Source organism: Pithys albifrons, chromosome Z (genome assembly GCF_047495875.1).
Source record: "Pithys albifrons albifrons isolate INPA30051 chromosome Z, PitAlb_v1, whole genome shotgun sequence".
In the NCBI taxonomy this organism is placed as follows: Eukaryota; Metazoa; Chordata; class Aves; order Passeriformes; family Thamnophilidae; genus Pithys; species Pithys albifrons.
Genome location: NC_092497.1, coordinates 12,977,595 through 12,993,852, shown reverse-complemented (window position 1 = coordinate 12,993,852; position 16,258 = coordinate 12,977,595). Strand labels below are relative to the sequence as shown.

Below are 16,258 nucleotides of genomic sequence, written 5' to 3'. Positions count from 1 at the left end.
AGTAGAAAGATAGTTATAAACCAGAGTACTGCACACTTGTAATTACCACCTGAAAATCAGTATGTCCATATATAAAGCGCACTGAACCCAATTGTTTTGTAATTGCAGAACATTAATAGTTTTACAACCACTGAGTTATAAAGCCTAAAAAATATTAAGACCAGGCTAAGACTGGTTCTAAAACAGACTGACTGATTTGATTCATTTCTGTTCTATGACCTTGTGTGAGGACCCTGTCAGAGATAAAAAGAAGGGCCAAACCCCTAAACCACCTTTATTTCCTCAATATTACACTCAAACACATAGTTCCTTACAGTTCTTACAGCACAGAAAGGTATTGTTTTTTCCCTCAAAAAATGTGTTTGAAAGTTCAAAGCATGTCTACAATGCCTATAATACTAACACAGGTTCACAGATACATATATATATTTGGCACTCTAACATACGTGCAAATTCTAAGTAGAAATTCTAGCCTTCAACCAGTTTGAAACTCTGTAGATAACTGGCTGAATGCAAGGGTTGCTTGATGCTTAACTGCCTAAGCCTATAACAAGTCATATTCAATAAGCACCAACAAAGCAGAAAAACAATTTCTGCTTAAAATTCTTCAGCTACAAAAAAAAAATTTCTTCAGCAATGAAATTTGTAACTTGTAACGACCTTAACTTCTGTATTATCAGCACCAACTGAGAATCTTGACATGCACAGTATATAATATAGTTTGAGACAACCAATGAGTGAAGAAGGGTACAGTTAACAAGGCCAGAACAACAGTGTATCAAGAGATTAACTAAAGAAAAACATGTACAAGTGTTCAAATGAACTTGACAATCTATGACATGTTTCTGAAAAAAAAATCTAGCGCTTAAAAATGTCAAAACAGAATAGATTTCCCCCTAAAAGTAATTCTGTGAATAATGAGCCCAAACCATAGTAGAAAGTGCTACCTGCATTTATCAGTCATTGAGGAATACCTTGGTAATGATACCAGAGCATAGAAGAAAACATCCAACAGAGTCTAAGTATTCAATTTAGCAGGAAAGAAAAATCTGTGGAGGTGTAAGTTCATTTCTGAACTATTAAGTTTCTGATGACAACAGCTACCAATGGTTCTTATTTTCTTGCCATTTGAACAGAAAAGTGAAAACTCAGTTGTCATGTCCCTCAGTTAAACATAATTTATAAACAACATAACACTCTACCCTGACTGATAGTACTGTGTAGTGCACACCTTCCACAAGTATTGTCTGCCATTGTTTCCTGAGTAACTGAAAAAAATATTTTCAGCAGCTCAGTGCCCACAGCAATGTTATTTTCTGCAGATGCCAATGCCTAGCAACCATCTGTTTCTGTAAAAAACCCCAAACCAAATAAAAAAATTCAGGTCACTGCTCAGGTATATCTCTTTACAATATCTTTCAGTAACAGGGTAATTTCTGAAGATAAGGAAAGAGAAAAGGATTTTTCTGAAGTATTTCCTCCTTAACTGTAATGTAAAATTGTCAGAATTGCTGTAAACAGTGGAGAATTATAAACCCTTAGCAAACAGAAGTATAAATTAGATTAAGCCATGGAAATAAAGATTTGGCAGAACATTCTCACTGACAAAAGTTATGGGAAGTATCAGCCTCATAAAGGAGTAGATGACTTTTATTCTTTAACTGAATGCCTGTAAAGTGCAGAAAAATAAATCTAATGATCATTATAAAGTACAGGTAATACATCTGTAATCTTTTCAGGTAATTGAAGGGGGAATGCTGAGAACAGTCAGTAGTAGAGAAAGAAATGAACGATGTCCATAAGAAAAATGCAAGTCCCCATTTTTAAAAGGATACATAGAACGTAAGATTTTCTTAGCATATTATGTACTGTATAGAGTCCAAATGCATACACTACTTTAATACCTGTTCCCACCTCTGCACATTTTGAGCAGAAATGCAAATGTGCACCCTCTAGTGAAAGACACATGCGAGTTCAGTAACAAAACCCCAAACCCACCATAAACAACAACATGAACTGAATCCCATAGAACTAACCTTACAAGCCTAACAGTTAACTCTCTAAAGCCTGCATTTGAGTGTCAGGGGCTCAGTTACCCCTTTGTCATTGCAAATGCAGGTACATATGTATTTTTAAGGCCTCCTAAGAGAGAAACCAACCATTGCTCCATTATTTCCTCTCTACTGCCACAAGAAAAATGGCTTACCCACTGCACTAACCATTCACAGATCACCAGGGCTTACCCACTGCACTAACTATTCATACATCACCATGGCTTACCCACTGCACTAACCATTCACAGATCACCAGGGCTTACCCACTGCACTAACTATTCATACATCACCATGGCTTACCCACTGCACTAACCATTCACAGATCACCAGGGCTTACCCACTGCACTAACTATTCATACATCACCATGGCTTACCCACTGCACTAACCATTCACAGATCACCAGGGCTTACCCACTGCACTAACCATTCATAGATCACCATGGCTTACCCACTGCACTAACCGTTCACAGATCACCAGGGCTTACCCACTGCACTGACCATTCACAGATCACCAGGGCTTACCCACTGCACTGACCATTCACAGATCACCAGGGCTTACCCACTGCACTGACCATTCACAGATCACCAGGGCTTACCCACTGCACTGACCATTCACAGATCACCAGGGCTTACCCACTGCACTAACCATTCACAGATCACCAGGGCTTACCCACTGCACTAACTATTCATACATCACCAGGGCTTACCCACTGCACTAACCATTCATAGATCACCATGGCTTACCCACTGCACTAACCATTCACAGATCACCAGGGCTTACCCACTGCACTAACCATTCATAGATCACTACACAGATGGTCAAGGAAGACACGAGCTCACAAATGTGTTATGTATAGACAGAGTATACTTGTTGCAGAAACCTGAACAGTAAATGAAGACTCATTCTCCATAATGTCAATTTTTCAAATATCTTTGTAATTTTCATGTATTTGAATGAGTAGATCTCAATCCAGCTGGCATGGGATGTCTCACACACCTGTTTTACGATTCTGGCTATAGATCCTTGATCCATTTTGCTAGTGACTGCATCCTTCCTTAGTCTTGCAGCTACAGTTCCAAGATAGTCAAGTGATGCAACTCGTAATGCCATTTCTGTAGATTTGTTACTAAATTGGTGAACCTAAGAAAAGCAGAATAAACTGTTAAAAACAAATATTTTTTATGCAACTAAGATTCTTTTCACAGGAGATTGCTTTACCTTATTAAAATTTTCACCTATCTTCCATGTTGCACAAGATCATGTAATTTATTATTACATCATGGATACGCTATTTATATTACAATAATGCTTCTTTATTGGCTCTCAATCTCCAAATGTGCGTGTTAGTGTCTTTTTAAATACATATTGTCACTAAACAAACTGGATAACTAGTCCAGCAGACCATCTTCAATAGCAGAGCTCTTAAGCTCCATAATGATACTTCTTCATTTTTCACACAAATATAAAGGTGTATTTTGCTAGGACCAAGACCATAAAATATTTTTGCAAGAAACAGCTCAAATTACTGAGTTAATTACACTGTAATACTGAAGAGCAACATTTCCATTCTGTAAAACAACATAAGCAAAAGATGTAACCATGAAAAACAGAACTACTTAGTTGTTTTCTGGTTCCACGCTGAAGGAACAGTCCAGAGAAAATACTTAATATGAATAATTACAGCAGCTTAGTCTGACTTCACTCTAAATAAATATGTGCACTTATTAGATGTTATGCAATGGCACTTTTTGTGTTGAAAACATAAAGGAGCAGTGGAACTGAAGTTCCATGAGAAACTTACATCTATAATTTTAAGAAGTTCCATATGAATGGTCCCCTGACCAAAATTTTATTGTTTATGTATTACACAGTAGTAATGCATGCAAGAAAATCCTTATATGCTATATGGTGTGTCAACAATGCATCACTGTAATCTGAAATAAATTATATAGTTAAAACAAGAAGTTCTTACCAATAGCCTTCCTAATAAGCTAAGCAGCAACTCTGCAGCTGGCCATTCTGGTTTATTGACTGTTGAAAGAAGATCTTGAATGAAGTTCTCAAACAGTGGCCTGTAATCTTCTTCCCCTTGTTTGCTGCCACACCTGTTGAAAATAAAATGCATTTTGAAACCACATTGAAGAGCCATATAAGGTTTTCTTCTCATGGAAACAGAAGCAATCTTGTGTTAATCAGAAAAACAGTTTTATGCAATTCTGAAAAACCAAACCTGAAATACTAGCAGAAAATTTGTTTTACTCATTTAGAGAGAAATAGCTTGAAGCATTATCACTCCAAGCTGCACTGCAAGGTGGGGAATGTCAACCTGCTGGAGGGCAGGAGGGCTTTGCAGAGGGACCTGGACAGGTTGCATAGATGGGCCAGCCCAATGGTATGAGGTGCAACAAGGCCAAGTGCAATCAGAATGTAAAAAAAACCCAAACAAAACCAACCCAAAAATTAACATACCTGATAATTTTTTACTTTTACGTGGCATTTCTAAATTTAATGACATGAGGATTCTGCAGAGATTGCTAGATGGCTTATTAAATATCTTTTTGGCTTTAAGTGTACAAATTAATACAATAAAATTCTAAAGACTTATTCTTTGAAATCCTTTGGTTATACAGGTATGTTTTTTCCCCTTTTTTGCTATTCACATCGCTAACTTCAGCTAAATTTAAGTGATTTTTACGATTTTTTATATCTGATGACTGAATCAATGTGGTTTCAGGATTCATATATACATATATTTACTCAACCTTCTTTTCAGGCTCCAGGTAATTAATAGACCCCTAATAAAGGAATCCTACATGAAATATAGATCAGATTCTTGAATGTATAAAGAACACTGTAGAATTTCTGTTCCATAAACATTTTTGTCTAGACAGGAAACTCTTAAGCATCTATAAAGTGTACTGCTATAAATAACTTTATGAGCAGGCATTTATCACTGTGCAGTGGTCAGGTTTGTCTTGAAGTGTGACAGCACTTGGAAGTGGTTTCATCAACATGCTAAAGAGTGCAACAGTACTCACTTCTTAAGGAAAATAGAGAGGAAGTTTTGTGCTGTTCTCATGGCTGTCTCGTAAGAGTTGGTAATAACCACATCTTGATCCACCTAAAAACAACAAGACGCATTTGTCTATTTTAGCATACAGAGAACTATGATTTCCAGATCAGCATTTCTCATGCATCAAAAAATTACTGCAGTCATAAAACTACCGCACTGTATTAAAACATGTTATACCTACACACATAAGTCATTTCTGCACACACACACACACACACACACACACAGAAAAAAAAACAGGCTTTTTAAAATGCCTTTCTAAAAATATCTTACTTTCTTGTTTGATTCCTCCTCTGAATTAGAATCTTTTTCTGCTGTGGGTAAGTGCACCACACACTGAATAAGTTGCAGGACTAGTGCTGTTACCATCTGAATATACATAGGCTCTCCATCAGTGTCACTGCTGTTTAACCTGTTAATACGAAAAGACAGCATAAAAATAAAAGTAAACAAAAAGGACAGAACACAACACAAATTTTTGGTCTTAAATAGTACCTCTTGAAAATGACTACCACAGCTAGAAATCTGTGTTTCAGATATTTATCTACTTATTTGCTTGTTTCTTAGGCAGTGTATCATCTGCTCTACGAAATTGCTCTTGGGCAGAAGAGGTGTATGTGAAACAGCACACAGAGGCTACCAGAGAATCTGGGAGCTGCATCATCTGAAAATGCTACAGCAATGTCTAATAAATCAAACACCTACATGCTAAAACACTTAATAATAAGCTTTTTATGTATGATGCCATGCCCTCTTTCAAAACAACACAAAGAATACACCAAACCATTGCCATAATGATTTATTATTTCTATAGTCCTTAATGTATGTGAAATATGCAGGGCTTTTAAACATGGCCATGACCTGGACTGACTGTACAGGAGTTACACCTACAGTAACCTGCAGTAGCACAGCAGATTATAAACCTCAGAAATCCAGTGTCTAAGTGTGTCTGAAGTTGGTAAGAAGACTATGAATGCACTCTATGTTTCTGCCATGATATAACCTAAGAAGCAGTATGATGTTTACTGCCCATGCATACCTTAACACCACCTGTTGCTACCCTGAGCAATGTGAAAAGGTGATAATCCCAACATATCCATGATGTGAATGTGAGTCCGATTCCCTTCCTGCAAAGACTGGTCTGAGTGTGTCTTCTAAGAAATTAAGCCAGCATTGTCCTATTAAGCTTTAAAAATGAAGGAACTGTGTCATTTGATACAAACAGAACCAAAAAATTGTCCAACAGAAAAAAAGTCTGAATGAGCAGTAAAACTGCACTCTACTCACATTCATAGTACAAAAAATAACATTGCAATTGTTTTGGTAAGTAGGCACTAATATGATAGCATAAAAACCAGTGATTATTACAAGACATGTCACATAATTCTTGTTTAGAAATGTCAACCTGCAAAAGGTGCAGCTTGTGGAGACACAGATTTTTAACGCAGTTATTACTAAAGCCTAAAATTCTACATCTACAAACTGTAAGTGCTACTGTCTACAAGTTATTAATTTATGTCAGAAATTACCTGAAGTTTCTCAAACTCCTCTTGCTAGTTGGTAGTCTTGCAAGGGAAGTGAAAATTTCTTCTAGTATTAGCTGTCTGTGTTTTTCATACCGGGAGAACACCTATATAGTAGTTATGGGATTACAAAAAAGTTATTCATTGATGCATAAAATATCAATTGTTAAATATATTGTTAAAAATTGTATGTAGAAACATACATTCTACATGACAAAAAAACTATAGTTCATGCATACTTTATTTTAATGCACTGTTTTCTCCATATTCAATTATTCCATTCTTTATTTACTTATAAAATACATCAAAACTTTTTCAAATAGAGATTTTTTAAAAGATTTTCAAGTAACACACGCATAATTGGTCTTAAAAACACCTTTTTTAAAAATTTCCCTTGATGGTATGATACACAAACAGTATAATGCAGAACTTTCTGACTTAGTATTTCTCTCAGTACAGAAAAAACTGTGGTAACAAATACATGAATAAACGTAGCTTATAGAGCACATTTAATAAAACAGTTTTACTTCAGTATCCTCAGCTTCAATGTTTGCCTGACATGACATGTTCTTTCAATTTACAGGGTCAGGACTGTTGAGTTTCCCCCCCTTTTGTTTGGGCAGAATACTGGAATATATAATCCCCAGAAAGAGGGAAAGTTCCCACTTGAACAAGTACATCTGTGTTTCACTGCATTTTTCCTGAAATAATATTTTACCTGTCCTGTGAATTTTTTCATAGCCAACTATTCTGAGGTAAAGAATATATTCTATTATATAGAAATACCACACTAGTTATATATCTTATTCTACTGCATAAATTAAAATCTTAATATAGGAAATAAGGAAAACCACACAGCTAAGATTCCGTGAGATAAAAGGACAGGTAAGGTGAAGAGGTTTGTATTTGCACTTTAATTAACAAAAAAATTTAAGAAGCTTCTTGCTTAAGTAGGATATTTCTTCCTATAGAGTATTCTGCAAATAAGATACAATACTGTTTCTATGACATCAAACTGTAAAAACATGCAAGGATAAAATTAATTCTACATTTCAGTTCTCTTCTGGAGAGAAAACACAGACTATGTAAATGACCTAATAACTCTCCGAAGTGCAGGAATATGAATGTGTTAATTAAAAAATACTTACTGCAGTCACTAATTTGATGGCACATAACTGAAGTTCACTGACATTTTCTACAAAGAAAGGTGTGATCCCCATAGACGATACCTATCAATGGAAAGAAGTTATTGTAAGTATTGCTACTGAACTGGTATTTTTGCAGTTTCACAAGCAGCTTATTTATTCAGCAGGGCAAGAATTCAACAAGATGAGTGACTTCATATTATTTGCAAATAAAGTTACTAAGTCACATTAGGGCACAAGTCTTGGGAGGAGTAGCTGAGGGAGCTAGGGCTGTTCAGCCTGGAGTGAAGGAAGCTCGAGGGAGACCTTCTTGCTCTCTGCATTCACCAGACAGGAGGCTGTAGCCAGGTGGGGGTCGGCCTCTTCTCCCAGGTAACAAGGGACAGGACAAGAGGAAACGGCCTCAAGTTGCAACAGGGAAGTATTAGAGTGGCTGTTTGGACAAAATTCTTCACAGAAAGGGCTGTCAAGGATGGGAAGAGGGTCCCAGGGGAGCGGTTGAGCCAATACCACCAGGCATATTTGAAAGATGTGTAGATGTGATGTTTAGGGACATGGTTTAGTGGTGCACTTGGTAAGGTTTGAGGTTAGACCTCATGCTCTTAAGGGTCTTTTCCAAGGTAAATGATTCCATGACTCTCTCCTCAAATACAATCAGGTTAAACTTCCCTTAAGAGAAATCATTCCAGATTTCATCATTTAAATGCTCCTCAGCAGATTACCTACTACAAAACAAACTAGTCACTCTGATGTAAGGAACTGAAAAGCTCATACTGATTTCAAACTTCATGTCCCTGAGACAATTCTACTTTACTTTAGGAAAACAAAGTTAACATTCTTGGATGGGAACTCCTCTGACAAAACCTACCTGAAGAATAGTTGTATCAGTAAGAAGCTGTATCTCTAGCAACTCTGACAAGCTGCTGACAATGTCACAAACTTTGTTATACAACATCACTATAACTCTTTGCTTGTGGGTGGAACACTTGGCACGTTTTGCTTTTGAACTTAAAACACCACCTAGAAAATAAAAAAAAATTCATTTATTTTTTCAGTGTTTCAAACAACAAATACTAGAAAGATGATTGTCCTCAAAAAGCATCCCCAAAACAAGTGCATGACTACACTTCGTATAAGCAATTTAGAAAAACTGCTTAGTAGCACAAGCTGGAAGGCAAGAATTTCACATGATTTTAATTTCCATAATTACTCTAAGTTCTGGATCCAAGATTTTTGGAAAGGTTCTTGAAATTGGACACAATGCATCTATAGGTATGAATATGGCAACAGAAGGCTAGAAGCTAAATAGTTTTCCTTGAAATAAATCATTATATACATGGAGACTATGACTATGAAACAACTTATTCCTACACATAATAACTATACACAAAAGCTGAACTTCAAACTTCTGCATGCTTTAGTCTAAATACTTTGGTTATATTGACATTATTGCACTAAACCAAGCTGTTATATGACTAAGTTCTTCAGATGGGACTCTGCATTGCTATTTTATCCTACATTTCATCATTCATGTCACACAATGCACTAACTCAGGGTGCTGTATGTGGTACAGAAGAACCATCAGTATAAACGTTATAGTCGGATTCCAGAAAGTCGTATCATTTTACATCATCATAGAGTAGATTAAGTTTTGATAGTTTTTAACACGGAGAGATTTGTTAGTATACTAACCACCATGAGGATCCACTCTATACACAGGATCATACTGAGGATAGAGAGTGTTCTGCAAATGAAATTTTGTGTACTGAATAACTCTTTCTATTACATCCTCAATGTATACAGCTTTAGGCATATTTGGTGATGTCATAATATTGATAGCAGTAAGACAAGCGTCGGCAGATTTTGTCACTCTTTCCATAATAAGATCTCTCCACAATCTCTCCTCATCTTCAGTGTCATTATTCTGCAACAGTACAGAAACACAGGACAGTGTGAACAAGAAATCAAATTTTTACTCTTACCAAGTAAAAGAAAACAACAACTTAACACACACTTACATATAAAAAATTGTATTTCTTTTTTTATACAAAACCAGTTTGTTTTAAAATCAAGTAATGTTTGTTTTACTAGTAACATGTTAGAACATCTCCATAAGGTACAGGTCAGGTGTTCAAAGTCTCACTGTGTTCTTCTGCTAGAAGACAAAAAGCTCTCTGTGCTCACTGGGAAGCACCATGAGGGAAGATTGTCACAAACCCATATTTAAGACCGATGTACATTAAGAAAAACCTCATTCACCTGGTGTTTTCTTCAGTGACACCAGTTGTTGATCAATCTAATTTTTGCCACTAGAGGGAATTCTTACACAAAAAGACTGTCACAGGGCACATGAAGCCTGTAAGTACATGACTTTCTCCACTTCACAGACGAACTCATCTGTTATCAAAGGGTTTAAAACATGCCTTACCAAATATGTCCATTTAGAGTTAACACAAGCTACAGAATCTCTGTATTTGCTGAGTTTGTAACAAACCCAAACATATGTGAGATCAGTTATGACCATCCAGCACTCTGTAACTATCACAGCAACATTATAGCAAAACTAGGCAGAATTTCTCACAGCCGCTCGGGTACTGGCAGAGCCTCCAGAGCAGAAGTCTTTACTGACTGTATGACATCACAGTTCAACACTGTTGGCTTTTCATGTAGAAATGAGAGGCTGGGGAAACTGTAACAACCTTTTCCTTTTGCATTGAGAGAATCTAAACCAGTATCACAGTTCATTATATACATGCTATACATAATTGTAAAATCAACAGAAATCTGAAAATCGGGAAGTTCCTGCAAATTTCACACACACAGGGGTTTTAAGTAATTTTCTCTTCACACAGTTGAGGCCCTAAAAAACACAAATAATTTTTTTCTTTAATTAATCTTGAAAATTAAAAGAATATTAAAACATCCCCTGCCTCTGAAAAACCTTATTAACATGGAGGTAAGACTCCTTCACTGAACTGTAAAAGCAGCAAGCTTACTCCTTAGCACTAGAGACTCCCTTTGACACAATGCTTTGAATGAATTTTAATAGTTTTAGGAAAAAAACAAAACTTGTTTGGCTAAAGACTCCTGGTTCTATTTTTTTTTTTTAATCAAAGCTTTGTCTCTGAATTGGAATCATTGGAGAGTTTTATAAACGATGTAATAAACCTGAATTTTACTACATAAAGATAAAATAAAAATACCACTTTAAAAGCACTACCATACAGATTTAATCACACTGAAGTAGGGCAGGTAAATCTTTCTTTTTCACTCATTTATTTTAATGCTTAACACTTTAAGAGCTATATCCTGAACCTAAAACTCCTACAAACTACCTAGATGAAAGTATTTAGGTACAAATAATGTGTCTCTGATTTCCATTTGCAAGTTCAAGTTTCTGATTTAAACAATTACTCTCTATTTCTGCAGATCAAGGTGTTTTTTCTATACAACTCAAAGAATTCTAATCCTCGTTGAACACTGTTTTGACTGTAAAGTGTATAAATAAATATATGACATGTGAAATACATGGTATTAACCTCAGAAAATCTCTGAATCTCTCTCCTAGGTTCAGATATATCAGCATCAAAAACCCCCAAACTAAAACAGTAAGCTTCCTGCTAATCTTATTTACATTGACAATTGTAACTTCGCAGTGTAAGAACCAATTTAAAGAAAACACTTCCTTCTTAATGCTCCAGAAAAAGGTATGCTCCATATGAACACTGCAGTATTTCTCTAATTGTGTAAAGGATTTTATGGACACATAACAAAGACATGTCCAATGGTGCAAACTACAACAGAATTACCATGAATATTTCAGGATGAAACTAAAGAAAAGAAAATTCAGTTGCTCCCAATACACCTCTTAGTTACCAATAAAACATATTCAGTACTGAAATAATATAATTAATTGAATTTTACTTCAAATACTCAACTTTGGCAATCTCAATCACATACATGTGACATCAGAAATCCCTTTCACACACACACATAGTATTTAAACCTATCACTCAATAGGACTCAAGTGAACAAAACTGTTTTATAACGTGAAATTTTGTAATTTGAAGCTCACATGGTTAAGTAAAGTAGAAAGTTTTGATCCATCTTGAATATTCTTCTCCAAAATATTCAGGACTTTCACTGTTTTATCTGTTGAGAGCTAAAACAAGAAAAGAAACATGTCAGACAACTGCAGGAACATAAAGGCTTCCAAATTGCTGAGAAGAATGTCAATGCATGAAGGGTAGATCTTGCATAATCTGAATCTCTTAAACTGGAAGCAATTCGACATAAAGAGAACATTGATATAACTAAGTTAGGTAAAAAGTATTCTAGGATTGCAATTAAACTGTGCTTTCAAAAAGCCAAATCCACAGAAACAGATTTTTAAATTGTCATTTATGTTGTATGGGTACACATTTTTGTTTCCAGAAACTTACCAAATCCAAGTATGAACTACAAATTGTAGCTGACCATATGGAGATTAATTAGAAGAAAACACAAACTGCATGAACAAGCAGAAACAAATTCCCTGATACTTGACTGCTAATAAAACGAAAATGTATAGTTAATATTAGTGTTAATTTTGAAGAAATAGCATATTGAAAAAAGTAACTCAAGCTTACTGATCTACTATAGCATTATGATTAAATAATGTGTAGAATATGCTAAACTTGAGGAGAGCCAGGTTCTCTCATCCATGTCCTACTACTCACCTTTGCAAGCAACAAAATTCTGATTTTATGTATGTATGTGTGAAAAATACACAGCAGTGGTTAAGGGTGAGAACCATCAGGAAAGAGAAACACTCACAGCAATAACATACTACAAAGGAAGGTAGGGAGACTGAAGGGAAGTCCAGGAAGAATATCTAAAGTTTGGACTAAAGAAGTTCAGGACTAGTTCAGAGTGACTACACAGTAAGTTGTTTCAAAGACACTCCATAAACCTGGTGGTCAAGAGCAAGCAAAGAGTTTAATATAAGACTGCATAAAGCTGAGAGGTCCAGGAAGATAAACGGAAATGAAGAATATTGTTTACTAGAGGTATGACACCAGCAAAAGTCCTTTGACTGGAGAAGAGTATGGCAAAGACAGAACACTCTCAGGCCCATGGTGTGACTCTTGTGGATGGTTCTGTGCAGGGCTTAGAGTTGGACTCGATGATCCCTTTGGGTCCCTTCTAGCTCAGCACATTCTGTCATTCTGTGAAACCACAATACACAGTCTACAGCAAACCAATCTTAGTATCACCTGGCATGTTAAATTTTCTAAGTTTGAAAAGCCTGTTTGGAGATCTACTCCCTGTTGCTGACTGGAGATCACAGATCTACACTGCACTCATGGCATACATCAGAAAAGGTGGAACTTTTTCAGAAAGGGTGGATATTTTTACGTTGTCAGCAGTTCTGATTCACTGTGGTTGCTCAAAAATAGCTGTAAGGAGGAAAGCCTCTATATTGATGTGGTCTTGTGAGAGCAAATTAACTGTTTTAGGTTTCACTGCTCAAGGCACATGTACTGCATATTGGCATAGAGTCAACACTGACAGAGGACGACCTTTCAAATGAACCTTCAACAAAAGTGTCAAAGCTTCAAAAGGAGTAATAGTTAAGATGTGGCAACTTTTTAAGCACATCAGCTAAGTGAGCAGAAGCTCAGCTGTTCACACCTTAAGAGGGCAGAACATAATTTTTTGGCATGGTGATCAGTATTTTATGTTCAAAACCAAGTTAGATTATGAAGATGTACCTTGTCCATAATGCCCATTGCCTTGATTTTTGCAGATTCACTCCCCAACTCAGTAAGCTGATGTTTTCCCAGTAGTAACTCCTGTGGAATCTCATCATCATCACCTTTTAAAAAAAGTAACAATCATATTTCTTATTAGACTTCAAGGAAAACAGTATGTTACATCCAATACGAAAAAGCCGACAAAAAAGAACTGATTGTGCAAATTGCTGTATCTAATGGTTCCCAAATAGTCAGCACCTAATGAAGACTGATAATGACAACTTCTAGTTGTGCTGAAACAGTGACTATTTGTAAATGACTGGTTCTAAAACAACATTCAAGAGCCTAACGCAAGGCACACACTTCTAAAAGTCATAAACTAAACATTTTTAATATAGCAAAATTCATTTATTACAGCTCTTGTGCCATCACTTTCAATTCAGTAAAAGAAATCTACAACTGCTGTAGCCCTGAAGTTCAAATCTGAAAAAGGGCAATAGATGAAAACCACAAGAAATTAAGATACACTGTCTCTCAGCTGTGTTTACCCTTAGAAAAGAATCATGATACCAGACACAGAAAGATGCAATGACTTCATTTTTAATTCCAAGGCAGCATATACCATGGTTTTAAAAAATGATAGTGATTTGTTTATTGTGTCCCTCCCCTTTGACAAAGATGGCAGAAGAAAACCTTATGAATACTCCAGTACCCATTTTAACAGCAAGTCAGCCTGGTTGACATGGACTACTGTCTGAGACACTTGGGCTAAGCGGACTGGTTCACCACTGGGACTGATAAGGAACACATGGTGATCCAGTGTCTCGCACACAAATGCATAAGGATGTTGCTGCCTGAATTGAATAATCAAAATCTGTTGGGTCAAAGGCCACAACAGACACAAAATTATGTGCCTCTGACACTACTAACAAGGGAACCATCTTGTTTACACAGGCATGTTTGACAGAGGATAAGCCCTGATGATAACCCAAACACATGGAAGTATCCTTTCCACTCCAGCAGACTACTCATGATTAATGTTTCTTTTGGACTCTGCAGGGAGAAGGAAGGAGAATCTTCCTGCAGTGGCAAGTGAAACTGCAAAGGCGCAGGGCACCACTCCAGGTGGAAGCCACACAAATCCAGTATGCCCTAGCAAGCATCACGTGCAATTAACCAGCAAGAAGCAGACTACAGAAATAGGAGATACATTTTCTTTTTATGCTTCTTGTGTTTCTAATTGGAGAAAGAATTTGAAAACTTCTGACATATTACCAAAAGCTGTAAAATCCATATCTTCCAGATTTTCCAAAATATTCTCTATTGAAGCAGTAAACCTCTTGAATGTTGAAGAATCCATCATTTCTGGTGGGGGAAAAAGAAATTAATAAATAATTATTTTAAATACAAAACACAAAATACAAACTGTACAAGATAAATCCTCTAAAATTACCTTCAGGTGTAAGTTTAGGTTCATAAGCTTTCCTCTTCTTTTGTTTTTCTTTTTTCTTCATTTTTCTAGCCACTTAATTAAGAGAATGAAGATTCAGACAATTACTTTCTCAAAAATTAAATAGAGGATTATTTAAGTTTCTTACAATTGTATTCAATATGACATGTAATGATGTTTATTTTAATGATGTTTGTTTAACATATCTATTAAAAAGGCTCTAGTATTATGGAACAAAATTAGATTTTTGAAGTGATCAGTTACCCTCACTGAGGCTTGGGGGAGAAGAATAATCATCCATGTCAGAGTCATCGGGGCTGCGATTACGGTAACGGCCACTACTAGAAATCCTCCTTCCTTCATGATAATGCCCACTTCTCCTGTGGTCACCAGAACTTCTTCTGTCATGTTCTTCATACTCCCAAGCTTCATCTCTGTCCTTTTTGTGTCTTTTACGAGAAGCTAGAAATGAAATGCGTTTTCCTTTTAAGTACAAAACTTACACTTTTAATAGCTCAAAATTGAACATTTTTAATTAGATATGTAGATGTGTTGCTTTGGGACTGGTTTAATGATGGACTTAGCAGCATTAGTTGTAGTGTTGGACTTGATGGTCTTAAAGGTCTTTTCCAACCTAAATGATTCCATGATTTGCAAGCTAAAACACTCTTGTATAGTTTGTGCAGTGTCAAGTGAACACTCTAAAACTCTTACATAAAATTCAGCTATGGATTATTCTCAATTTTTTTTTTTGCCTGAAACTGGCCAAGATACTAGAAAATATAAAATAAAACACAATTGTAGAAGGCATTTGTCCTTTTAAGCAAAGTAATGGAAGTGGAACAAATCAAACTAAGTTTCATCTTTTTATGAGAGACCATTGAGATAATTTCTTAAGTTATCTAAATTGTGACTATTTCTGGATGTCTGTGTTCCTATTCAGTGATTGCTTTACCCATTTAACACACCAAGTACCTGTAAGACTTGGCAAAATATTTTCTTTAAGATACTCTGTTTTGCCAAGACAACTAAAATTTTGTCTTGGTCTATGTTGCAGGAAATTCGTGTAAATGAGAAAGCTGAAGTCACATTCACAAATGCTGGGCCAAACAGCAAGTCAGTGCCACTGAAACTCATTGTAATGAGTTCTCAGGAAAGACCAAAAAGCCCAGCGAAAGTGAATGTTGAAGAAACTGGGGTAAATATTCTATAAAGATATTTAGTGGAAATAAAGCAGGGGAGCAGAATGGCAGTTCTCTGTTACTTTCAAAGAAAGC

At 36.0% G+C, this 16,258-nt stretch overlaps 1 protein-coding gene across 3 annotated transcripts in view; it reads right to left on the bottom strand.

Moving 5' to 3' along the window:
- Positions 1-16,258, bottom strand: part of NIPBL (NIPBL cohesin loading factor) — a 140,891-nt gene that overhangs the window by 22,648 nt on the left and 101,985 nt on the right. For all 3 annotated transcript variants that reach the window (XM_071581344.1, XM_071581345.1, XM_071581346.1), the window contains 13 exons: positions 15,246-15,443; positions 14,985-15,056; positions 14,807-14,896; positions 13,550-13,653; positions 11,872-11,958; positions 9,489-9,720; positions 8,665-8,816; positions 7,800-7,880; positions 6,658-6,758; positions 5,402-5,540; positions 5,094-5,176; positions 4,028-4,160; positions 3,052-3,195 (listed from right to left, as the gene is read on the bottom strand). In XM_071581344.1, coding sequence (XP_071437445.1) covers positions 3,052-3,195; positions 4,028-4,160; positions 5,094-5,176; positions 5,402-5,540; positions 6,658-6,758; positions 7,800-7,880; positions 8,665-8,816; positions 9,489-9,720; positions 11,872-11,958; positions 13,550-13,653; positions 14,807-14,896; positions 14,985-15,056; positions 15,246-15,443 — 1,616 coding nt within the window. The remainder of the gene's footprint in view (positions 1-3,051; positions 3,196-4,027; positions 4,161-5,093; positions 5,177-5,401; positions 5,541-6,657; positions 6,759-7,799; positions 7,881-8,664; positions 8,817-9,488; positions 9,721-11,871; positions 11,959-13,549; positions 13,654-14,806; positions 14,897-14,984; positions 15,057-15,245; positions 15,444-16,258) is intronic.